General features: G+C 36.0%; 1 protein-coding gene across 1 annotated transcript; it reads left to right on the top strand.

Annotated features, from left to right (window-relative positions):
- The first annotated feature begins 384 nt into the window (after positions 1-384).
- LOC116304697 (uncharacterized) lies at positions 385-26514 on the top strand. The gene is made up of 22 exons (XM_089034352.1): positions 385-444; positions 521-1081; positions 2475-3750; positions 4723-4925; positions 6828-7170; positions 8768-8839; positions 9760-9821; positions 10911-10964; positions 12062-12145; positions 13277-13342; positions 13893-13936; positions 14279-14394; positions 14740-14920; positions 15151-15214; positions 15553-15595; positions 16252-16312; positions 17476-17575; positions 19298-19339; positions 21040-21129; positions 23182-23228; positions 24357-24479; positions 25435-26514. The coding sequence occupies exons 1-22, from the start codon at positions 391-393 to the stop codon at positions 25538-25540; spliced, it is 3792 nt and encodes a 1263-aa protein (XP_088890478.1). The 5' UTR covers positions 385-390; the 3' UTR covers positions 25541-26514.
- Positions 26515-27727: the final 1213 nt, after the last annotated feature.

Below are 27727 nucleotides of genomic sequence, written 5' to 3'. Positions count from 1 at the left end.
GACACATTTGATTCAACTAAAAAACACCGACGCAGCCCAAACTAGTTCCAAAAACTAGCCGTCATCTACATCAGTGACAGTTTAATTCAACTATACTACTAGAAGGACTTTGGATTGAACTCAAAACCACCCCGAAGGAGGAGGGCTGTGAAGGGGCTGTACACAGGCTAATCGCGACGCGAGCTGTTATCTTTTTAAAATTGTTACTCATTTACCCCGTAAAAAAGTAAAAGCAGCAGCCCTGAATGAAAAAATAAAGATATCACTGAAGAAATTCACAAAATGGTATTTTGTGGCTGAAGTAAATATAGTAGTTGGGCTTCCTGTGGATTGGTCGCCATAGCAAATTTTTTAGCGTCGTGGGGACAACTACGCATGCGTTGACTGAAAATGGCGGGCAAGAAAAAGAAAAAGAAAGACAAGAAAAACTTGTCTGGATCTTTGGTAGGATTATTCTCATATACCACAAGAGTAAATTGTTGCTATATCTAATTTGTGTGTTCTCTTATCCTCGTTTCAGTCCCACATAGCGTCTCAATTGGTTCCCAGTGCGATATTTGCTGCTGTACCTCGCAGTGCAAGTGCTCCATTGTCGTCAACATGGCCAAGATCTTCAGCTTCTTCTCCTGTTGCTCGAGCTGTTGGAGAAGCAGGAAACGTTGGTTTTGCATTCGTGGGAAACATCAACCGTTCTTCATCGCAAGCCGAGCTCGAAAGAAACCAAGGGGAAATTACAGGGAACCTCGAAGGACCACATGTAGTATTGCCCTCCACCAGTCAACGACAACCAGGCGAGGATGATCCTACGTATGAAGCTGTAGAAGTTGCTGGGACAAGTAGGTCTGACGGCTATGATAAAACAACGAAATTTTATCATATGAGGAATGATGCTAAGACTGAGAATGAAAGCCATGAAGTCGCGAAGACTGGCAATGGACAAAACGGAGACGATCATGTTTATGATGACGTCGTTGAAGACTGGCAAAACGATAATTCGGTGGGAGAGCCTGTTTATGCTAAAGTAGATAAAACAAAGAAAACGTCTGTTCTATCGCAAATTCAGGGATCAGATCATCCAAAAGTAAGTACTTATCTGCTGGTTCCCATTAGAGATATATTTTCACTGTGCACAATATAAATTTAACTATCGCAGCTTGCTAGTTTTTGTCCAGAAAAGCTGGTATTTATAAAGATATATGTCATTTATAATGGTCCACTCTTATAACAAACCTTAGTTACCACAAAGTTCATCTGAATCTTAAAATTTTGAGTCCTCTATTCCTAACTTTTACTGCGTTTCTTGATTACGGTATCATTTACTCAGGGGTTAACCCTTATTTAAGAGTCAAAATAAAGGAAGAACAATCTCAACAAAAGTGGTTTAGTGAGGTCTTGACCACTTGGGGAGCAGTGTACCATTTTCCGGTTAATTATACAGCTTCTCATTAATCCCATATTGGTAACTGTCCAATTATTTTCTTAATTGGACAGGTCTTGTTGATATGGGATTAATATTAGGCAGCTATATAATTAATAGGTAATGGGATTTCATGCTCCCCAATCAAGAAATAATTAGATTCGAAAAATTCCTCTGGCTGCCAAATTGGACTCGGACTACGACCTCATCCAATATAATTTTCTCAGTCCTCGGAATTTTCCTTGTCCAATTATTTCTTAATTGGACAGCATGGAGTCCTCATATGCATTTCACGTTTGCAGTTTCTAGCATGAATTAATAGCATCTCAGTGCTGAGTTATGAGGTACAATACAGTAATTTGCAATCTTATCCAAAGAAAAACAATCAAATCCATAGAAATTAAACTTATAGACCATATAAAAAAGAGTGTAAGATTGGGAATGAGCACCAGAAACAATGATTTCAAAAATATATTTTTATTACAAGAAAGACAATGTATCAATTAGTAATTTCAGAGAGCTCTGTATGGTCCAATAAAAGTGTGCATTTTTTTGGAGGGGGGTGGGGGGGTTATTTCCCTGTTCAACAATACACACCTGGTGAAATGTCCATGCTATGAGAGTCTGAGAAAGAATTTGTTTGATGTCATGAAAAGCAGAAATTTAATGAATTAAAAAAAAAGAGTGAAAATTATTTTGTCCAGAATCTGTTTAACCCTCCAGAAAAAATCCAAAGCCTTGTTTGCAAATATATACACAATTGCTTTCAATTAAGAGAACAATAATATAACTATTTATCATATATAATAATATCTTGACTTATAAGATTTTGATTGAATGTATTTTCTTTGGCCATGTGCCAATGTACAAATTGTATACAGTGGCCTTTGAAATAAATAAATTGTAATTGTAATTGTACACTAATGAACAACGGCTTTGAAATTCAATTGCCCACCATCAGAATTTCTAAAATTAAATCTAGGCTAACCCTGGGCAACAGAGAATTCAAAACTGGAGTATTGATAAAATATGTTATCCTCTGTTCTGTCCTATTTAGGATGATGATTATGAAGGTTCAGGGATTGAAGTTTCAAGCAGTGATGAAGATTTGACAGATGTAACAACTAATGATGAAGATAGCTCATTTTCATCTAAGACAAGACCTAAACAAGTGAACACAAATATTGATATCCAAAAAGAACAAAATCAAAACACTAAACTTCATAAGACAAGGAGAAGGAACAAGGATGATGATACTTCAGAGGAAAGCAGCAGCAAAAATATAGATTCTTTGATAGCAAAACATGAAAAGTTGATGGAAGGACAAGGAAAAAAGCCCAGGAAATCAAGTGATAAAAACTTGAAAAAATCTGAAATCCAACTTGATAAAAGTAATATCTTGAATGCCCCACATGAAGCTAGAACCAAAGATGATCATAGTATAGAAATGACAGAAAATAAGACATCAGGGGAGTCAGAAAGTAATCTGATAAATAAAAAGAGAAGTTCTAGGAAGTCCAGCCAAAAGAAAAAAGCACAAATTTCAACAGAAGAGGCAAGACTTGATGATAATACCTCTAGTCACACTATAAAACCTTTAAGTAGTAATGGAAATGGGAGGCCAGACAAGGAATCCAGGCAGACAGATAGACTTGGTTTTGAAGGGATATCACAGAATGTTGGTCTTTCTGATATATCTGAGGATGAGGAAAGCTACTTATTAAGACTTTCTCAGTCCAAGTTTGAGCACCAAAGAACTGAATTTGAGAAGGAAAACTTTAATGAAACACTTACCGATAGTTTTGATACTAATCTTGTTGAAGAGCCGCAAAATATTGAGAGCAATAATTTTGATTTGACAGAAGCTAGTCCTGTATCTTTACAACAGAGTACTGGTAGTTTACATAAAGGAAATGGGAAAAGTTATAGGAGGAATCCAGAGAGTCCAGACCAGAATGGTGACAAAAGAGAATCAAATGAAAAGATATTCATACAGCAACAAAAACATCTGGAGGAGTTGATAAGACAGCAAGAAAATGTCTACGAACAGCAAGCACAGCAGCAGAAAGAACAACAAAAACAGACTGACAGGCTTGTTCAACAACAACAAGAACTGCAAGGACAGTTGAAGTTGCTGGAGGAGATTCAGTATGATAGAGTACAGGGTTTGTCTTCAGCTGTAAGTGATCATGATGTTAGAATACAGAAGGAGATAGTTGAACAGCAGGAGCAGTTTCTCAGATCACAGCAGAAACAGCAAGTACACTATGAACAACACCAAGAAAGGATCTTACAACAACAGGAGAATCTTTGCAGTCAAATAAGACAACTAGGTTTGTGTTGGCCCTGCTCTGGTTTCAGTCCTTCCGGAATGAAACCCATTCCAGTATCATGTAAACGACCCCTAAATAATAATGCAACATTTAAACAGTTTTTAATTTATATAATATTGTTTTATCTATGGTTATGAAAACAATGGAGTCTGTTATCTTGAATTTCCCATTTCCTTAGGCCAAGTCATGTGAACTTGCATAACTATAATTATTTTAACCTGTGTATCCCAAAGCCCTTTATTTTGAACCTTTTCCCAGATCCTCAGGAGGGTTGAGATGACAGAACTCCTCTATAATATAGACTGGGATCGATGTTAGACACTGCATCCATCATATTGACTGAAACAGGGAACAGCATTTTGTGGAATCAGACTTAATTCCTCTTCATTGAACTTAGATGGAAACAGAAAAAACTTGTTTCATTGCAGGGAACAGCATTGAACAACACAGATATATTGATAGAACAATACCAACCAAATATACTTCACTTGATTATAGCTCCATTACACCAACTGCAATAGTGCATGTGACTCTACTGACCCTACCATCTAGCTTTCTTTGCAGTCTAGTGTATTTTTTTATACAAACCCTTAGTATAAAGTTTCAATTTGATATAATATAAGCTGACATTTTAGTTCTACTTGCTAATTTAAAAATGCTCTAACATCTTCAATGTTTATTATGACACAACTTGTTGTTTTGCTGTTTGTTTATTTTTATCATAAGTCACATGACTCAGTTGCTCATTTCACACACTTCATTACCCTCATGATGGACAAAGTGTTAATGAAAGCTTGGATTTATATATTACAGATATATAAATTGAGTTAGTTAGACTAAAGGTTTTATTTATAATTATGCAACACCTTATGCCTTATGCATAATTAATGGTGCTGTGAGAAGTGATGATGATGATATTATGATCCAACAAACCAAAGGCTATATTTTTATTATTTTATTTGTACTCTTTAGAACTTCAAATGAGGGATGTGAAATCCAACATCAGTTCGTTGACTCCCAAAGACAAAGACTTGGCAGAAATCAGATGGCAGGAACAGGAGATCATTAGACTGCTAAATGAACAGAAACACCATCAACAACAATATGAACAGCTACACAAACAGCAGCTACAGCAAATGCAAGACAAAGAACTGAAGTTTATCCAAGAAAGACAGGTATCTTGGTATTAAAATTGGTTTTATTTATCCAAAAGAGGCTAGCTACAGTAGTAGGGTTGATGTAAAGGGAAGGGACTTTTCTTTTGGGGGGAAGGGGTTGGGGGAATTTGCAGTAATTGTTTTCAGATAGCTGTAGCCCTTATTCATTCGATAAGAAATTCATGACCATCCTATTAAGTCAAAAAGAAACTAGCTTTCATCACGATAGACCTATCCCAAATTCGTTTGACTGATCATGAAATGATGGTTTCAAGTCGAGGTTGAACTTGATGAATAAAAGAATCAAGTTCAGCCTCAACTCCAAACCATTGTTTCGTGGTCAGTCAAGTGAATTCAGGATAGGTCTATTAAAAGGTTTGACACCACTAAAATCTAAATTTTTATTGATGACCCCCCCTCAGAAGCCCCGGCAGCACTACACCCAATAAAAAAAAACAAAAAAACATCCCTTCCCTTACTTACTAAAAAGACCTTTTGCATTATTTGAATCATATTTAATTTCTACGATATAATAATGAAAATGCTTCACTTATTTTATATTTAATTCCCCTGATGAAAATAGCAACCAACTGTACATGTAAAAAGATATAACTAGCTAAAAACTAGTGTGAGCTGCATCGGTGTTTCTAATGAAACAGTAATGATGAAAAGGTAAATTATACACTGTGAAAAGATGAAAAAACTTACTGATGTTTCGGACGCTAGTCCTTCGTCGGAGTAAAAGAGCATGTACATGTACTTTAGTCTAAGAAATTAAAGTAAGCAAACGATGTTGGAAGTGGTTTTGACTATAATGTAAAGGGCCTGGTGTTTGAGATCCCATACATGTATTAAAGGTTTTTCACAACACTCTTCCAGTGAGAGAAGAACATTCCATATAATAAGTGCATTTTAACTGTAGGTGCGGATATATACAAATTCATGTATTTAACAGTTATCAATCAAATATTTTGAAATTAGTATAGGAAATCGCATGATCTCGAGTACAATTTGGAAATTAATAGACACGAGTAATGTTTTGAAAGTTCTTGAAATTGCACGAGTCTTTAGGGGAGTACAATTAAAGAACTTTCAAAACATTAAGAGTGTCTATTAATTCCAAATTGTACGAGAAGATCGTGCGATTTTTTCGTTTATAGTTCACTCAACAAAATTTCAGTAAAAAATGCGAAGCGACGCCGTCCATCTTTGTCTATTTGACGGCCGATTTCCAGTCCATCGTGCAACTGAAATGCATAAAAAAGATTAGTTCTTATGGCTTTAAAATTTTATTTATGCTTTTAAGTACAAAATGATAGAAAATTATTGTTTTGACATTGTTTTGGCCGTGTTGCCATAGCCACTTAATTCGGTACTCCTACGGAGTACAATTAACGCTATAATTGTACTCCTCTCGACCAATCAGAGTCGAGTAATTTTGTTGCGTGTAGAAAACATTAGTTTGCAGCTGTTGTAAGTTTAACAAATTGACACCATTTTTTTCGCCTCGTGCATCCACACTACTCTAACAATGTGATGACACAATTTATCGTCAATAAGACATTAAAAATGATTTCAATTTGGTTTTTTTTAAATAACAAAAACAATATAATATTCAACGTTTTTTAAAGATCAAAAGATTTGTGCCCTTGGCTTGTACAGTGCTATTTTGAGGGTTTTTCTTAGCCCGTTTCTCTGCTTTCCTCCCTTTGCAAAAAATTACCTTCTAAATTCCAATTTCTTAAGGAATGAAGGTCACAGGTTTGTTAGCCCATCACTAATTGAAATGTATAAATGCCTCCCCTGCAAAACAAGTAAAATCTAGTCTTTCCTTGTCTTCATGCACCTAAGTTTGTATACATGTACATGTAATGGTTGGTTTCCTAAAGTAGCATCATTGCATTCTATTTTATATTCTAGGCTTTGCAAGTTCAACAAGATTTCTTGAAATCAAAGATGATAGAACAAGAGGAAAAAAGCAAAATATTAGAGAAAGAGTTACATAATGTTTCTTCCAAAGAAAAAAGACATGAGAAGTCTAAGGATTCTAAGAGATCTCAAGTGGTACATACTGAACGATACCATGATGAAGTCGATGCAGTTCCATTACCAAGAAAGGAGGCCAAAAAATCAAGCAAAACCAAAAAATGGATCCATGATGTGCTAACAGATAACTCGAGGTTATTAGAGGTGAATGCATCTCTGCAGCAGGAAAATGCTGTATTGAAGCAGTATTCTGAAGCATTACAGAAGGGATCTACTGGTAAGTAAGGCTGAAATAAGTCTTTATTGAAGATAGTCTCAACCCAATGAAAAAACTATAACCAAACACTGTATATTGAATATGCTGTGCTATAATCTATGATCTTTGTTCAACCACTGTGATCTTCAATTCAGTAGCATGCCACTGGTTTAGGGGGCTTTCATTTATTAGTGCATGGGGGGGGGGGTCAGCAAAATCACAAGGAAAGCTTTACTAACATTTGCATAATCCCCTTTCATCACCCTGCAATATCTCTCAACCTCCTCAATATGTGATCACCCCCCCCCCCCCCTGAACCACTTTCTCAAGATAACGTTGCTGGCCCCCTCCCTGATATGCTAATAAATAAAACCCCCCTTATCTCATATAATTTGACATTGTGTAGTTCCAAAAATTATCCATACCCCCCTCATGGAGGAATTATTTTAAGACACTCCCTACCCCCAGGAAATTCCAATTTTCTTCCATACAAACTCTGTAATTTTTGTTCTTTCTCTGACCTCCTACTCTTCAGAAATTCCAATTTCCTCTGTGGGGCGGGTATGGATCATTTCTGGAACTACACATTCAGTGAAATCATGTAGTAATAATGCTTAAAGATAGCTTAGAATATTATCCACACTTTGATTGGTTGGCAACTGTGCTGTAAATAGTGAAATAAGAGCACTTTGCAAAGAAGTGTAAAACACAGCATTACTACTGACAACAGGAATTTACTTTCTAGTATATTTTGATTGTTTGTTTTTGTTTCCTTGCCTACCTTGCTCTCATTGGTTTCTTTTGTCTTATTCTATCATATATACACTCCTTTCTACCACTTCTTTCTCTTTTACTCCGACGAAGGACTAGCGTCCGAAACGTCAGTAAGTTTTTTCATCTTTTCACGGTGTATAATTTACCTTTTCATCATTACTGTTTCATTAGAAACACCGACGCAGCTCACACTAGTTTTTAGCTAGTTATATCTTTCTAGTATACAGTATATTTCTCTTATATAAATATTCTGAACCCTGTCAGAGTATCCCTATTCTTAAAAAGAATAATAAATTTAAATATTTGAATAATGAAATCATTAAAATGTATTCTAGGAGGGTAAGCTTATGCCGTTTTCACTGTAAGCACATTTTTGAAGTTTGAAAATAACCCCCTTATGGCTCATGCTTCTTTTCACACTTCTTGAATGCTTTCATCGCTTCCTGCAAGGAGTTTTACTGCAGAACAAAGCACAGAAAATGCTGTAATTTATTTCTAAATATAATTATAAAATAACTGTTATAAATCTCGCATTCTGATTGTATGGGAGCGTGTGCTTTATGAGAGCAGAATGCATGCACCCTTTGCATTTAATAAAAGAAATAAAAAACTTGCTTGCTGTGCTGTGTGGAGTTATAAAGCACTTGGGGATTGGCAGAACACTCGAGAAGTGTGGAGAAGCATCCGCTACACATCATTCTTCTCCTAACACTTCTCTCATGTTCTGCCAATCCCTGCGTGCTTTAAAACGGCACACAGCGTACACGCATTTTCTATTTCTTCAACAGTAAGTATTGGGTACACGGGTGAAGATCATGTCTTATGATATTTTGATTTTCTATAGGTGGGTCATCCTTGATCATGCAGCAGCAAATCAAAGAATTACAGGAAGAAAACAAAGTGCTTCGAGAGACTGGTACATAAAATAAGAATTAATATAATTCTTATTTGATCCTGGCAGGGACGTCGGAGCAGTTTTTTGATTGGTGGGGCTCAATAGTAACATTGTATGGCAAGGTGGGGGGGCTGAGTTTAGTGAAAATGTATTGAATTTTCACAAAAAGTGGGGGGGCTAAAGCCCCCCAGTTCCGCCGTCCCTGCCTGGTTGGGGGGGGGGGGGAATTCTATAAATAGAAAGGCGGGGATGATCTTTGCAATTTTTGAAAATGACCCCTAAGAAGTACCTGAGCTCTTTTCAGTTGGGCGTGGCAACTAAGGATTTTTATCCCTAAAAGTTAACAAAAGTGAATAATAATCTATGATGTGAGTGACAGTAGTCAGATTCATAATGAACCAAAAATAAGTATCCTGAATCACTGACAACTGCCATTCTGACTTTCATCATAAAATCTCAGGTATCTTACTGCCTCAGAAACACCCTCTTATAGGTACAGGATTACTCTCCAGGGATCCTTTTAGATTTGTGAACCCACCTAAGGGGTACCAAATTGCAGATTTGGTACCATAAAAGGCACAACGAGCATCCCCATGCCCAACAGCCAGTCATCCAGTCATGGAATTTTTCTAAACCATTGCCAAGAGGGAATGGTTGCCTTGGTGAGTTGGGGGGAGGGGGGGCATCTTTTGTGATCAATCCACACTGTACAGTAAGTTGTAGGTAAGTTGTTGGCTGACAATGCTTACCAACACCTTACTGTTAAGTTATGGACCACTTACTTACCACTTACCAACCACTCAGCGACCACTTACCGACACTACCATACTGTGCAGATTGCTCACAATAGCCAGGTTAGGGAATGGGGAGAGCGTATCTTTGACTGTGCAAGACTGGAATGGAAAGTTTATTGATTATTATTAACATGGTTGATTTAACAGTCCACAGAGTAAATGTTGAATTAAGTAGATACCAGACCAAGTATCGACAAGCCACAGCAGAGGTAAGATTTTATTAAATTAATAATTCAAGGGATACCATTGTAATTTACAAAGGACCTATTTTTGTGTCTACTGCATATTAATAAGCGGTAGACACTATGCCATCGAGTTTACCCAGATATACTTCATATCCTAAATGGCATATGAAATTACTGACATAAAGCTCATCCCGGTGTAAGGGTTTTAAAACTTCGGATTACTTTCGGATCCCTGACGTGCACAGCCAGCGGCGCATGACGAGGATAGCCAATGTTATCCGAGGACCGCATACTGGCTGGTCAACTTGGTTGCTCTGTTTGCAACTGCTTAGTACGATTTTTTATCGACTGGAAAACGTTTGACCAACGTTTCAAACATGATTTGGTATGATTCAGTGATTCCTACAAGGTAATCGCAGCCATTTTTGTAGTGAATTTTATTTTATTTTTTATTTTTTATTTTTTGGAACAAGCTAGGCACACAGGTTTCATCGAATGTGTCAAGTGTTGTTTAATTAAATTGCTTTCAGGTATGCTACACGAAGCATGTTTTAATAATGTTGCTTCATGGATGATCCTTACAAAACCGATGTGATGTGAAACTGACTCAGATTTTTAAAGTGACAATAATTGAGCCCGTTAAAGGGATAACTGATCAGCTCCGTAACCAGAATATTAGGCCCTGAATACCTACAAGTGAATATTCTACATATACATGATTCAAAAATGTTGCTGTGTATCTATCAGCAGTAGACACATGTACTTATCGAGTATGTATTTTTAAAACAAACCATCATAAGAGGTAATAAATTATGCGTTCGGTGTGTATATAATGAAGTAGAGAGAATATTGATATTTTTCTCTTATTCTCTCTACATCATAAGAGGTGTTTAGTTACCTGATGGTGCTCCACCTACATGTACAGTAAAATTTAATTAATGTACTCAACATTTTTAATGCATAATTGTACTTCAGTCAGTAGATTGTCTTGATTGAGGAACTAATGATCAACTTCAGATCATTTTGCCTAAATACGCAATTCGTTGTACCTACTTATGTTCATTGTCATACACTGAAGCATTTAATCTTTTTTTTTTTTTTTTTTCTTGAAAGGATTTTCCAGTTATGCTGTCCAAAACCAAAGCTAAAGAACCATCTCCATGGCTGGTAAGTCATGTACCATGATTTCTGTCATTCTATTACCATGGTGACCCATATAAAAACTCTTTACATCTATCACAGATGTTTAGATATATTTTTAAAATTGAAAATTCAAATTTTATTGATACCCTTCAGGAAATAACCTTCTGGCTGATCAAAGTCAGGGCACAAACAAGGGCAAAAGAGAAATAACATTTTATATGGTGTCAAAATCCCTTTGCAACCCCATGCAGTGTGTTTGCATATTTTCTTTTAATTATTACCAGTGCATTTCCAAAAATCCCTTTTTTGTCTTCTGCTGCTTTATTAAAGGATTACTGGACAGTGACGACACTCAAACTGTGAACACAGTACTTTACTGTTTCGTTTTGTTTGGCTCCTATGACACATACTACATGTAATGGCTTCCATGCCTTGCATGATTTGCAACCATATGGCTTGCTGGCTCACACAATGTCCAAGCCCTAAGGGCACAGCTAATTCACAGATCAAATTGGAATTTAGCATGTTGGGTTTGCTGGAGGGAGATAACCAGAGAGCCATTGTATTAAAATAAATTCACATGTTATTCCATTTAGTCTTGGAATTGAACCTGGGATTGCAGAGGTGATCGAGAGACAAGTGCACTATCGCTATGCCACCCTATACTCCCATGGTCGAAAAAAGGTTGAGAAATGGTTGAGAAATGGTTGAGAAATGGTTGAGAAATGGTTGAGAAATGGTTGAGAAATGGTCAAGAAACGGTTGAGAAACGGTTGAGAAATGGTTGAGAAATGGTTGAGAAACAGTTGAGAAATGGTTGAGAAAATTAATGGTAGAGCAATGGTTGAGTAATTGTAGTTCACTCAATCAAGGTTACCATTTATCTCTCTGCCCAAATAGTGCACTCACCTAGCACCTGTGGGGTCTCAGGTTTGATTCCTGGACTCACCATCACATGTAAGTAAAGTTTCTTAGGTCTCTCTGTTTGCAATTTAAACTGTGAGTTAGCAGGGATCACTCAAGAAGATATTTCAGGGCATCAATAAAATTTAAGGGTTTTGGAGATTATTGCTGACATATAACAAAATCATTAATCAATTTTTATTTGAAACAAATATTAGGTCAATACAAAATTCCTGGCACCTTTGTTTCTGGCCTATGATGACAGGTTGAAAGAAAGAGAGGACGTCATCAAGACATATGATGTAAATATTATAATTATAATTATTAATAAGATTTTTTTTAGATTATTACTTTAGAATATTATTAACTAAAGACGAACATTCAGACGAACTATTATTAGGAATATTTCTTTTTAAAATTTATTTAAAAAATAATGAATAAATTATTATTATTCTTATCATATGACCCGTATCTGCCCGGGTGCGCACTCTTTAAAAAAACCTTCGGGAAAATGACGTCAGCAGGGCCATACAGCTTTGAGCGAGCAGGGCCGTACGAATCCATACAGCCCTGCAAGCATGTTTATTTAATTATTTTTCTTTTCGTGAGGGTCATACTATAAAATGCTTGTTGACTGAGTTAGGTTGGGCTGTATGGGAAAATATTTGGCTCTTGGTATACGGCATCACCTCGAGCCAAATAGTTTTCTGTATGGTCCTCCCACGTGCTCAGTCAATAAGTACATATTATTATTATTTAAATATCATTATCATTATCATTATTGTGTTTTACACTTACTGTTTTATGTGCTGTACCTTAAAAACTTCCACAAGTTTTTAATTTCTGTTTACCCCAATATGGCAAAATTGTTAGGGGAGGGGAGGGAAGATCACAAAGGTCAGAAGAGTTTTTAGGGAGGGGTGGTCTTGACAGAAATCAGAACCACCATACTAGATGCGTAACTTTAATATTATACACTGTACCATATACTAGAGTTACTTTTTATCAGTTAAATAAGGCCACCCCACCATAACAAATAATTAGGGAGGGTTGGTCATGACAAAGATCATGAGTTTCAAAAACAATATAAACAATAATGGCCAAGTCAATGCCGCGTGCAGTCAGCCTATATGATATAACATTAAGTGCTTTATTTGAAATTAATTTCTGATAACCTTCTTTAGCAGATTACTATTGTTTTTTTAATAAATAAATGAATTTTGTTCTGATAAACGAACATACAACCAAGTGCTTAGTAAAAACGGAGACATATCACGAAGCATTGTAATAGTATAATTGTTATTGGATGTCCTTTCATGCACAGCCAATGAGTTTGTTAAATAAGTCTGTACTCAAGGAACATAATGATATTAGAATTATTTAATTAATTATAATGAATATTTAAAAAGTCTATCGTTTTGTTCAAATCAAAGGAAGAGCTTGCTTCATTCAAAGCAAGATTAATGGAGATAGTCAAGGAAAACCAAGACCTTCACATGGTAAGAAACACTCTACAGACTGAGGGAGAGGGAGAAGAGTACTGTACTGTAGATTCTCTCTTGATGGCATATGGGGTGTCAAGAATAGTGCATATGTGGGATCTGGAGTTTGATTCCTGGACTTATCATCCCATGTGAGGAGCATTTTCTATGTCTCCCTTGATTAGATGATTGATCTGTTTGTTGGTTGTGTCTTGAACTTTATCAACATGTCTTAGGGTTTAATAAAATGGCGTTTGTCTTCGCCTTGTTGTAAATTTTCAGTAGATTTAATAGTAAAGGCTTAATGTTTGAATCCCATTTCAAACCTAGTGTCATTCTCTTGAGAATGAGATTCTTTGTTTGAGTTGTATCTCCATTCATGTGTCTTCTGAATAAATGCCAACTGATAAATAAAGAAATGATACTCCAGGAAATGACATGCGTTCTAAGATGGAAAAGCATTGCTCTCAAGTTGAAAGGGTATATAGTACACGATTTTCAAAAGTGCACTATAATAATGTTCCTACTAAAATCTATCATGACTTAATTGTTGTTCTGGTGTATACAGAGACTAACACATTCCAAGCCAGATGCATTAGATTTAGATGAATGGTAAGTACTGATGAGATCTTCATTGATGAGTCGCTTATTTTTGGGCCCAATAGATGTCAGATTCAATATTTTGAGAAAAAAAGGCTCAGAATGCTATGTGGTGCTATGGTATATAGGTCTAGATTTGAATTCACTAAATTCGTACTTAAAATGCTGTTTTTACACCATATACAGTACATAGAAGTTATCAGTCGGCTAAGCATCTGATACAACTGTGTATTTTTAGGAGTCATGGAGTATTTTAACGAGCCTTTAAGCAAGCCGAAATACAAGTGACAAGTAAAAATGCAAAGCTGCTTGTAGAATATTGGTCTTGATCAACCTCCCTTCCCTTGTTTTCAGGCAACAGCTGCAGGTACAAGCCAAGCTTGTTGTGGAAGAAAATGAGCTGTTGATGAAACAGCAGGACCAACAACACAAAAAACTGAAAGAACTGCAACGATCTCACGGACAAGATGGTATGAATTGAACTGAATTGAAGAAGTCTGCATATTTTTTTAAAGGGCAGGTTTTCACTTGGTTCTTCAGGTTGGTTCTTCACTTATGGTAAACAGCCCTAAGCCATGTTTTATACCCCTTTGGGTAGTCATCTCTGCCATCCAGGGTTCCATTCCGAGTTGGTTGGTTCTCTTTCTGACTCTGAGGGTGTTTTTCCTCCCTCCTCTCCAACCAACCTTAACTAATTCAAACTGGTTAGAGCTGTGCTCAGGGGTCATACATGGACTATGTGTAATGTTAGCTCAGTATAGCTGGGCCCAGAAGATGAAATTAGGCCAATGACGTCAGTGTCTTTATTTTCTTAGTGTCCAAACTTTCTATGCGCATTGCTACACTGGAATCAGAAAAGAGAAATCTCGAGACTGAGCTGGAGGAATCTCGACACAACTGCGCTAACATGAGTCAAAAATATAAAGAAATGATAGATGAGGAAGAAACAAAGATAAATGTTGAGGCACATCTTTCTATGATTGATGAATGTAGAAGGTAAGACATTATCTTAAGTCATCATACAGTAACTAATATCAGATCACCACTAACATCTGTCAACCATCACCACCACTATAATCACACTCATCACCACTAGTATCAATACCATCACCATCACCACCACTCATCACCACCACTACTATCACTAAAGCTGTTTCATATTCTAACAAATAAAGATATAATTTAAGCTTTATTAATCATTAATTGTTTTACTTTTATGCAAACAGCGTGATGGAAGATCTAAGTTCAAAGAAAAAGTCAGAGATAGAAGATCTTGAGTCAAGATTAAATGTAAGTACACTTATATGTTGGAAAATATTGATAAGCAGATTTATGAGATCTCATTTCATTACTAACATTTCGGGTCACACTAGACTTTTGCAAATTTTAGTTTCTAAGTAGCTTGCATAGCCACAAATTGTGCTTATATCCTGAGTGAGTTAGCAAGTTCGTCTTATTAGTAAAACGTGCGAATCTAATTATGCCTTAATTTTAATGCTCATTTCATTGTTTTATAATGATAATGATTTATGATTTATATAGCACCCTTTCTATGTAAATATAATCAAAGGCACTTTACATTGTGAATGTCAGATTGCTTTTTATGCAATTTACAAACATGGTTTTAGGTTGTTCAAGAAGAAAAACAGAACCTTGCTTCAAGTCTTGCTGGTATGTTGATCATAAAAAACTAAGCCAAACATTTTTATCAAAATAAAAATAATATAGTGATAAACCCAGAGGGAACCTCTGCACTGACCAGCATACTATGACACACAGGTAGGAGGGAGAAAAACCAGAACCCAGAATAAAAACCTTGTGGCACAGAGCTGAGGGAGAGAACAAAAAAATAAACAGTTCAGTCCAGAATTGAACCCTTGATCTTAGACATGAACTTCACAGCAGTGGCTGATACAACCATAGCAATGCATTCCAGCTCAGTCCAGAATTGTCATCCAATAAAAAAAACAGAGCAGTTACTGCAATTTTCCATATTCTGCGAGCTCATACATTTCAATGGTTTGTTGTGAAATGGGTTTTTCACTGCTGCCAGTCAAAAGAATAGAAGGTACTGACTGATTATTTTTGATTGACGGCAGTGAAAAAAGGAATTTCAGCTTGCAGCTTGTGACTACCGAGTTTGCAGAATATCGAAAACCACAGTAAAGAATGTGCTTGCATCTGGACTTATTATTCCATCAAAGCCAATTCTTGTGTAACCTGCACAAGTTATTGAATTCAGTGTGAGTAAAGGTTAAATGAATTGTTAATTTAAAAGCTTATGATTGAAGTATGGATTTTCAATCTATTTCTTTGTGTTTTTCAAGATTCTAATGCACAGATCACCCAGTTAACCAAGGAATTGGATGTGTATAAAAAGAATCAAAGGTGATTTTGTTTGTCCCCTTTTCCATGCTAATAATTAAATCCTATCACCTTAGGTATACTGCTTTCCCATTTCAGACCACGTGTCATTCCCTACAGTATCAATATCCCAATTCCGAGATAGCCCAATCTTTGCTTGCCAAGTAGAAAGGTTTAAGTACCCGGCTAGGTTTTAAATGAAAAGTATTCTTTTCTCCTCATTGAAACCTTTGTGTGTGACAAGCAAAGCACATGTATATTATTGAAAGTGGGTTGTACTTTGTGTAGCGGGTGCACATGAGAAGACACATGAATATGCGTACAACACTGAGATGAAGTGGTCTGAAAAGGGAAAACATTCCCCCAAGTTAACAAGGTCTATAAACCCCCCTGCTTGGGTATTAATAGACCAGTTTCGAATTCCAAATTACCGCTGTGTTCCTTGATTACAGATTCATTTGCACAGGGTTAGCCTCAGCCAGTGTTTAAATATTCACAAATACCAACGGTAAAGTAAAGAATGCACAACTTCAACAATACGAACACTTTGAAACTCAACGGACCTTGACTGGAACACATGAATATTCTGCACAAACTCGAGGCTAACCCTGTGCAAATGAGTCTGTAATCAAGAAACACAGCGGTAATTTGGAATTCGAAAAGGGTCTATTGCTTATTTAATGGTAACACAGAAAAAAAGACAATTAAGTTCATTTGATTAAATGCAAGTCCGTTGAAACACTGCTAAAACATTATAATATACAATATTAGTATAAACACACAACAATCACCTCCAGCGATAATCCAAAATGGCAGACAGCCGCTTTGTTGCTGTTACCAGGAAAAAATGTGTCTTTTATCTTCTTTCCCCCTCCTTTTGAAAGAATCACCTGTGTATTTATACTAAAACAATTATTCACCTCAGGCTCAGTGAATATCCGGAATAATAACCTCAACTTCGTTTCGGTTATCATTCCCCAATATTCACTTCACCTTCGGCGAATAATCCTTAATTATCATCATCAATGGCATCATGATCATCACAATCATTAACACCACCACTATTATCGCTATTATCATCACCATTGTCATGACCATTCGTTATTATTTTTTAGGTGTTAAGGGTTAGTTAAACAGCCCAAGTCTGATCAAAATATTGTCTGATATGTTTTGCTTATCTTCTGCAGGAAATTGGAGCGAAAGACTTTGTTTTTAGAAAAAAAACTAGAACACATTCTAGAAAGAGAAGTGACAGCTCAGCAAACCTTATCTGAAGTATTAAAAGTGGTAAGCATAGAAGATATTCGTTGTGGTGCAATGCTTCCCCATTACAGACCATGTGTCATACCCAAGAGTGTCATTTCTTTGTTTAGCTAGGGTGCAATGCTTCCCCATTACAGACCATGTGTCATACCCAAGAGTGTCATTTCTTTGTTTAGCTAGGGTGCAATGCTTCCCCATTACAGACCATGTGTCATTCCCTAGAGTGTCATTTCTTTGTTTAGCTAGGGTGTAATGCTTTCCCATTACACACCATGTGTCATTCCCTAGAGTATCATTTCTTTGTTTAGCTAGGGTGCAATGCTTCCCCATTACAGACATGTGTCATTCCCTAGAGTAGTCATTTCTTTGTTTAGCTAGGGTGCAATGCTTCCCCATTACAGACCATGTGTCATACCCAAGAGTGTCATTTCTTTGTTTGATGGTTTTGCATATGAAGACACATGAATATGGTTAAAACTCGAACAAAGAATCTTATTCTCTAGAGAATGACAAGTGGTCTATAATGGAAAAACACTGCACCAAGAAGATCTATTAGTCTTCATACTATAACACCGATGGATCCAGGAGGGTTTCGGGGAGTGTCTGTTACCTAGAAAGGTATCATATAGCATGCTACAGTATTTAGATTTTGCATTTTTTATCCTTATTTCTAAAGCTCCCAATGGAGAGAGAGGGGGGTGGGGGCTAGGTACCTGATCCTATCTCGCGAATTTTGCAATTTTCTTTAACAGTACTAATAAAAAAAAGTTCGCAATTTTCTTGATACCGTATTAAATTGATTTAAAATTATATCATATACTAGTAAAAAAAGTTCGCAATTTTATCAACTTTCATAATTTGCGAATTCTGATGCCGTATCATATCATTTCCCTGCTTTGTGCTGCACTATGAGATGTATGAGTGTCAAATCTTCAAACAAAGGAAATGGATATCAGTTGTCATGTCTTAGTTCTAACACCTATGCAAATTACGATTTTCTGCGGAAATTACTCATTGGTCGCCCGGGGGAGGGGGGGTACTCCCCTATATTTGCTATACGGGTATGTGCCGCCCCATAGGGTATGGTTTTTTGGCTTTTGGGTCTGGGGTAGGGTATCATTTTTTGACATTTAGTCTGGGATAGGGTATCATTTTTGTCTGAGATAGGGTTACGATTTGGTCGTTCTTGTCTGGCGAATAGGCTACGCTTTCTGACGACACAAAAACAATAAGCACGTTAGTGAATATTGATTGCAATCGATTGTAAAACCGTATTTTCCGTCTTTTAGTCTGGGATAGGGTGTATAATTCTTAGTTTTAGTCTGGGGTAGGGTATGTAAAATCAAATTTTTAGGTCTGGGATAGGGTCAGGGTTTTGAGGTCCAGGCGGCACACCCCTACCCAAGTTGGGGTGGTAGTAACCCCCCCGGGATTGGACGTAGCCAATCATAAATATATCTCAAGCATCGGCGTTTTTTTTGGACAAATGCTATGCTGTCATATACTAGTATATAATATGATACGGCATCAGAGTTCGCAAATTATGAAAGTTGATAAAATTGCGACCTTTTTTTTACTAGTATATAATATGATACGGTTCGAAAATTCGCAAATTATGAAAGTTGATAAAATTGCGAACTTTTTTTAATTAGTACTGTTAAAGAAAATTGCAAAATTCGCAAATATGTAAGTTCCGTTAATTAGATTGAGCTATATGACTTATTGTGTGGTACGTATACTTTTTAGGCAGAGAAAACCGCTGAAGAAAGAGACAGCTTTGAAGAGTTCGTAAGTATCAATCTATTGACAGCAACTAATAATGATAATAATAATAATAATAATAAGTATCAATCTATTGACAGCAACTCATAATGATAATAATAATAATAATAATAATAAGTATCAATCTATTGACAGCAACTCATAATGATAATAATAATAATAATAAGTATCAATCTATTGACAGCAACTCATAATGATAATAATAGTAAAAATAATAATAAGTATCAATCTATTGACAGCAACTCATAATGATAATAATAATAATAATAATAAGTATCAATCTATTGACAGCAACTCATAATGATAATAATAATAATAATAATAATAAGTATCAATCTATTGACAGCAACTAATAATGATAATAATAATAATAATAATAAGTATCAATCTATTGACAGCAACTAATAATGATAATAATAATAATAATAATAAGTATCAATCTATTGACAGCAACTCATAATGATAATAATAATAATAATAAGTATCAATCTATTGACAGCAACTCATAATGATAATAATAATAATAATAATAAGTATCAATCTATTGACAGCAACTCATAATGATAATAATAATAATAATAATAAGTATCAATCTATTGACAGCAACTCATAATAATAATGATAATAATAATAATAAGTATCAATCTATTGACAGCAACTCATAATAATAATGATAATAATAATAATAATAATAAGTATCAATCTATTGACAGCAACTCATAATAATAATGATAATAATAACAATAATAAGTATCAATCTATTGACAGCAACTAATAATAATAATGATAATAATAATAATAATAATAAGTATCAATCTATTGACAGCAACTAATAATAATAATGATAATAATAACAATAAAATAAGACAAAGGTGGGATGGTGATGAAAAAAGTATTGTCCCACTCATTTTTAAGAGTAAAAAAATCGTTTTAAAATCAGCTAAAAACGCTTGTGAGTTTGAAGGTTACGATAAAAATATCTCGTTTCCTCCTTTTGTTGGTAAACTGCGATAGACATGACGAGGTAGGGAAAAACAAAACTAATTGAGAACAGAAAAGCATGTCAGAAGAAAGTTGTCAGAGATAAGGTCAACTCGCAAAAAAATGCTATCACCCGATACATTTTCTCCCCGCAAATGAAAAGGCAAATCAACAAGCATTTAGCTAGCCTATTGGGATCCCTGTGTTAAATTTTATGGCAGAGAAGAGCTAGGGACGAGAGAGAAGGACGGGTGGGGACGAGGGAGGGAGAGAAAAAGCGAGAGGAGTAGGCATCTCCTCTTCTTCTTTCTCCCTCCCCTCCCCTCTCCCTTCGTCTTTCTTGTCCTTGCCAGGAAGCCCAAGAGCAAAAAGAGCCAAGGAGATGCCTGCAGAGGAGGCTAGCATTTAGCAGTTTTGCTTGTGTGAATTCCGAATTCTGGATCATAATTTGAAGTGCCTACAACCCCTATATTTTCAGTATCGATTCTACTTCATCAAGTAAATACTGTAGTTGAATGGTAAAATATTTTTATATGTCAATAATGACATCAATCTCATTCACGTATTGAAAGTATAAACCTTGATAGTCTCCAATATGCATCACTCAAATAATATGTACACAAATATTTCACCATTCAACTATTCACTTCATGTACAATCAGTACTGAAAATATTGAGTTAGGGGTTATAAAATATAGATATTTTAAGTTGTTTTCAAATTTCAGGCCAAGTCGCAAGAACTCCAACGAAAAAAGTCCAAATCACTGATCCATCAAGGAGACCTCGATATCCTAGGCTTACAGGAAAAACTAAAGGTAAATACCATAACAGATAATTTCTACAGTTCCGCATTCTATGTGATGTTTTCCCATTACAGACCACATGCCGTAGAATATCATTTCTTTGTAATACAACTTATTCTCAAAAGAATGATGACTCGTGCTCTAAAAGCAATAATAATATCGTAAAAAGGAATGCTTACAATTCTCAGTCAATTTTTTTAGGGGAGCGGTCGCCCCCTTCCTCTCACATCTTCGCTACTCCCTTGTTCTCAGTTTTAAAATGTATAGTAATATAATCAGAAAATTTGAAGGAACTAAATGAGGAACTTGTCACTTCTATAATTTCATTGTTAAGTAGGATTTACCAAACTTTTTTGTGAATCGTTTGTGTTTAACCATCCTTTTCACGTAATAGATCAAAAATAGGCGGTCGTAAACCGCATGTGTCTACTGCCAATTTAGAAACGGATTGTTTAAAGGGGCACTTAGATGAAAACACCCTGATTTTAATAGTTCTAACAGAAAATCTATAAAGGTTAACGTTGTACGTTGGACTACTGACATTATCGAGATGTAAGTCACACTGACCGAGAATAGTTTTAAGACAACTTCCATAGTCATTTACCACAGCTTCCATAATAGTTTCTTGGATAAAGAAAGACTCAGTGTCACAACAAACATGTGATCTCTGTAAAACAGCTGAGTTTTCATTTACCCGAAGGACTTCTTCAACGGGCTGACTAATCCCACAATAGGGCACAATTATGCTCAAAAGAGGGTTAATTATCCTCCGAAGAGGCTCGATCATCCTCCGAAGAGATGTCCCTATGGAGAATAAAGTCCTCCAGAGCTTGAAATCAGACTCTCTTCTTGAGTTCTAATTAATTTTTTCGATAACCGGCTCGATCTACGAGTCTCAGTCTGAAATCGAAATGTTGACGCTGTACCTAATAAGCGTTTTTGTTTACTTTTTTAAAATACATCAGAAAAAAAGGTCTAACTCATTGAAATTTTATTTCAGGCGTTAATTGTATAATTTTACTTCAACTTGCATCTTTCTTTGATTCTTTTAATATGAATAATTCGAAGATAAAACTATGTGCGAGTGTGCGCATGCACAGTGGGCCCCCACGGCGTCTACAAGTGATAGAAACTGATCCCACATGGAACATCAGCATCTCGTTTCCTCATATAAATATCAAAGTAATCTATACGGTATAAGAGCTTTGTGCTTGTTAGTGTCGTGTAACATTCGTAATCGGATGACGTAAGACGATCGACAAACGTTTAATTATCGATCTGCTAACATCTTAGTGAGTGAGTGAGTGAGTGACACATTTGCATATTCAGACCCCTCACAATAACTCGTTTCTACTCTTCGCGTATCCACGAGTTAAAAATGCGTCATCCCTACATCGGTTACAATTCGGAAATACCGAGATTTTGTTATTCAAGCTATGATTGGTTCCGTAGTTTATCGATATTGAAGAACGTGAGTCGCTTATCCCTGATTGGCTCCGAAGTTTCATGATTGGTTCCGAAGTTTATCCATTCATCAGTTTGGGCTTCCTGTGGTGTTACTGACGGACTTACTTACACGACTCGATAGCATAGTGCCTTCGCGTCTCTATGAGGCAGTAGCCAAAAAAACGAGTGCGAGTGTTTGATCAGGGCATCCAAACACCGAGAAACAGGTGAAAGCACTCAGCCTACGGCCTCGAGCTTTTATTGCTTCGACCTTTTTAATGATAATGATACTTGATAATAATCATGATAAAATACTTTATTAGGAGCATTCTACAAAGTCTCAATGCTCCTACAAGAATGAATAAACTAAAATGAAGAAATAGAAACAAAGTGTTTTTGTATTAAATCATAGTTAACTATGATTAAATGTAAGATTTTTTGAGAACATGACGTTTCGGCTATAGCCAGTGATAGTGATGTTTATATGTTTTCCTCTATAATAAAAGCAAGATTCTACAGGTGGAATAGAGCACTGGGGATGTGAACATAGAATACTATGTTTAACATTCCAGACATATAGCTTGACTGTAACTTTCAGATATTTAATTTCGTCTTCAGCACAACAAGAAAAAACTTAATCACAAAGTGGCATCCATGACGGGGAGGTAGGTAGATGGTTATCGATCTCAACTACTTTCAGTCAATCCCTCTTTTTGCACCAGAATTCCATGTGATTTGCCGGTTGGGCTATTTTTAAAAACATTTCACCTTACGCTTATCCCGTGCGTCATCTAGCGTACGCACGCTCTTTACGTTGTCGCTTTGATCACTAAAAACGATAAAAACTTCTCGCTTCCTGTTATCAAAACAACAAAAGGACAGAGCGCGCGCGTGCTAGTTGGGGTATAGGAGAAGGGTAGGGTTAAATTTAAACTGCATAAGGTTTCTAAAAATAGCCCAATCGGGAATTAACATGGCGCGCTCGATATTAAGAAATTTTCCTCTCTTATTTATGCTCTCTTAGTGGAAATTGTCGCGCCTTCTTTCTCATAGCCAGAGCTCCTCGGTTTTGTTTCTTCCCCGAACAGGTTGAGGACCGAAACCGAAGGAGTTTTGGGTACGTGAGTGGTGCCGCTTCGATCCATTCAAAATTGTTGATTAATACATTCTATTTTTTTAAACATCGTTATTGAAAAATAAACTAAGTATTACAGGCATTTAACATTTTTCTGGATATATAATATATTATCATATAATTATCCATAAAATACCTATATTTCTCCTTTTCGAAAAACTGATATTTTCACATGTGAAATGTGAAAATATCGTTTCCATGTGTATTTAAGCTATTAGTTTATAAATAAAAACTTTTTCTAATAATAAAAAGCTTGTTAAGTTGATTTTATGGATAATTATATAATAAACAGAATATTACATAGGCGCTTGGAGATACAATTTTTTCTTCTCGTCTTGAAAATCTCTCACTCGTTCGCTGCACTCGTGAGAGATCTTTTCAACACTCGAAGATAAATTTCGTATCTCTGCGCGCCCATGTAATATCCTCTATGTAACAATTTTTACAGCAAGAAAAAGAAGGGAAAAACACCACATACACAAATATACACAGCCATATTACATAATAAATTGTAACAGTTTAAATAACAAAACTATTCTTTTGGTTGACACCTCAATCATCTGCTGTTAGTCTTTTAGTGCCTTATTTAGTTTTTCCCACTTATTTCAATGGGCTGGGGTTTTTCCTCCTAACACACTTATTATTTCTTTTTAAAAAGGTTGAATGACAAGGAAAAAGAAGTTAACAAAATGAAAGAAGATTACGAGCATGAAATTAATAGGCTTCGACATTTGGTTCGCGAGAAGCAAAGTCGAATCGAGACAATAATGGGTGAAAGAAGGTCTGTATGGAGCACTTTTCATGTTTTTTGTTCACTCGTGTCGGCTTGTTTTCATTAAAACTTTCGACGGTCTAAGTTTAGTAATAGCGACCTTAAGCTTTTCAAAATCTACGACGGCCACGTCAACCGGAAGTGTAAATAATTTTCTCTTTGGGGTTCTGTTCATTCGAGATTTCATTCAAAACATTGTCAGCAAAACTAAACTCATCCACAGGGACAACAGACATTGAGGGCACTAAACTCTAAAGTGAAGTTATTTACACTTTCGGTTGACGTCGCCGTCATAGATTTTGAAAAGCTTATGGTCGCTAATACCTCCTGCTGTCAATCCAATTTTCCTTTTAGAAATTCTTATAAGATATTTTATTTTATATTTAATAGAATTTCTCCCATAGTCAACATAATGAGCTTACATTCCACCCTCTCGCTAGCAACGGGGTACTGTTTTTATTTCTGGTGTTTATTTTGGTACAACTGCTCATTTTAAGAGGGTTGGGTCATGTGACCGGTTAGGTAGTAATTTCTCCCATAGTCAACATAATGAGCTTACATTCCACCCTCTCGCTAGCAACGGGGTACTGTTTTTATTTCTGGTGTTTATTTTGGTACAACTGCTCATTTTAAGAGGGTTGGGTCATGTGACCGGTTAGGGTAGCCTGATTAAAACCTAGGCATCTAGAAGTTGTCCAAGTTACAGAAAAATCAAAAGTTCTCTAAGATTTTGCTTAGGAAAACTCCAAACCGATGCCAACAGTCAATCTTACCATAAGATCCTATAGATTTGATTGTATGATTATTTTGCCGCCAGTTTTAACTGTCAAACGAAAATTTTTTTTACATATTGATGCTAAGGAATATTGATTTGACAGTGAATAGATCTATAAATGATGAAGGGCCCTGGAATATCGGGCATTTGTAATTTCATTTATTGAGTTAATGCTGTAATATTTTCTAGGATTTTTGACCAACAACTCGATATGGTATGGAAGAAGGCCGACCAGGACAACCAACAGATGATAAACACTGTAAGAGAAAACCAACCAACACAACAAGAACAATAGAAAACAACCAAGATATGATAAACACTGTAAGAGAAAACCAACCAACACAACAACAACAATAGACAACAACCAAGATATGATAAACACTGTAAGAGAAAACCACCCAACGAAACAAGAACAATAGACAACAACCAAGATATGATAAACACTGTAAGAGAAAACCACCCAGCACAACAAGAACAATAGACAACAACCAAGATATGATAAACACTGTAAGAGAAAACCACCCAGCACAACAAGAACAATAGACAACAACCAAGATATGATAAACACTGTAAGAGAAAACCAACCAACACAACAAGAACAATAGACAACAACCAAGATATGATAAACACTGTAAGAGAAAACCAACCAGCACAACAAGAACAATAGACAACAACCAAGATATGATAAACACTGTAAGAGAAAACCACCCAGCACAACAAGAACAATAGACAACAACCAAGATATGATAAACACTGTAAGAGAAAACCAACCAACACAACAAGAACAATAGACAACAACCAAGATATGATAAACACTGTAAGAGAAAACCAACCAACACAACAAGAACAATAGACAACAACCAAGATATGATAAACACTGTAAGAGAAAACCAACCAACACAACAAGAACAATAGACAACAACCAAGATATGATAAACACTGTAAGAGAAAACCAACCAACAGATGATAAACACAGACTGTATATAATTCTGATGATAAAAAAATCAGTCAACACGAAAAGGCAACAGCTACAAAAGACGCAAAGAGAAAGAGTACAAATCTGAAAATCAAATAAACAAAAAACTGGGACAAAGACCCAAAACATTTCACTGTATTACTCCAATTCAACCCTAGTGTGTACAGAACGTTTTGAAAATGTTATTTATATCCAAGGTAAAATTAATATATTAATGGAAATTTAAATTTTAAAAAAAAGATTTTTTTTAAACTCTTATTTAATGAAAAATTAAACTAATTTTTAAAATTTGAGCATACTGGTTGGCAGAGCTTTTTTCTTGCAAATCAATTGTTGATCATATTGCTGCTATGCTTCCCATTGTTGTTTGTGTTGTTGTCATTATTGTTAACACTACTGCTGGTGCTGGCCCTCTCGTTGTTTGTGTTGTTGTCATTATTGTTAAAACTACTGCTGGTGCTGGTCTTCCCATTGTTGTTTGTGTTGTTGTCATTATTGTTAACACTACTGCTGGTGCTGGCCCTCTCGTTTTTTGTGTTGTTGTCATTATTGTTAACACTACTGCTGGTGCTGGTCTTCCCATTGTTGTTTGTGTTGTTGTCATTATTGTTAACACTACTGCTGGTGCTGGCCCTCTCGTTTTTTGTGTTGTTGTCATTATTGTTAACACTACTGCTGGTGCTGCCCTTCCCATTGTTGTTTGTATGGTGGTATTATTGTTAACACTATCGCTGGTGCTGCCCGTCCCATTGTTGTTTACCTGTGGTGACTTTATCATTGTTGCTGTTGTTATGGTTGCTGTTATTGTTAATATGTTGATACTGCTGTTGTATAATAGAGCGATCAAGTTGTGACGTATTTCCTGGTCTTACTGCGCACAAAAACTAGTAAGATAAGCGAAAATCTGTGATGCGATGATTTATCCACCTAGAATAACTAGATCTTTGAACAAATCCTGTCGTAAAAAAGTAAGACACTCTTAGAAAAGCTGTATAATGTTCGTAAATTATTAAATATATTTAGGCACTGCCTAAAAGCGGGGCTCCCGATACGCAAGTCACAGGGATCCCAATTTGAATGAATGTTGAAGATAAAATTAAAATCGGAAAAAAAATCTTTTTTTTTTTTTTTTTTTTTCTTTTTTCTTTTTTTTTTCAATAATAAGATAATGTCTAGTACTATATCCTCACTGAATACCATTGTCACGTCGCAGTAATTAAGTTATGGGGCAAGATCCGCGACGTGATGAGGTAAACAGCAAGGGGAAAGAGGTGCGCCACCGTCACCAGGGGAGGGGGGTAGGCGAACTTGCCCTTCCGATGTCTTGCGAGGTAATGCGACGAAGCACGTGTTTCGGGTTAATTTATACTGCACCGCGCTAATTTATTCAGTGAGAATAGTACCAGTGCCAGGAAGTGACAAGGCACAGATCCGGGGGGGGGGGGTACTCCATTTGTTCAGGTGGTAGGGGTGATCGGCGGTCGATTTTTAAAATGGCCCCTAAAA

Source organism: Actinia tenebrosa, unplaced genomic scaffold (assembly GCF_029948245.1).
Source record: "Actinia tenebrosa isolate PJP-AT-01 unplaced genomic scaffold, QUT_ActTen_1.0 PGA_scaffold2__45_contigs__length_23673736, whole genome shotgun sequence".
NCBI classification, from domain to species: domain Eukaryota; kingdom Metazoa; phylum Cnidaria; class Anthozoa; order Actiniaria; family Actiniidae; genus Actinia; species Actinia tenebrosa.
This window is presented reverse-complemented; position numbering and strand designations above follow the sequence as displayed.

Coding starts and splice junctions, on each gene's coding strand:
- LOC116304697 (XM_089034352.1), top strand. CDS start 391: ATGGCGGGCAAGAAAAAGAAAAAGAAAGACAAGAAAAACTTGTCTGGA. Junction 16,313..17,475: donor GTGTATAAAAAGAATCAAAG/GTGATTTTGTTT, acceptor TATCTTCTGCAG/GAAATTGGAGCGAAAGACTT. Junction 23,229..24,356: donor GTGGCATCCATGACGGGGAG/GTAGGTAGATGG, acceptor CTTTTTAAAAAG/GTTGAATGACAAGGAAAAAG.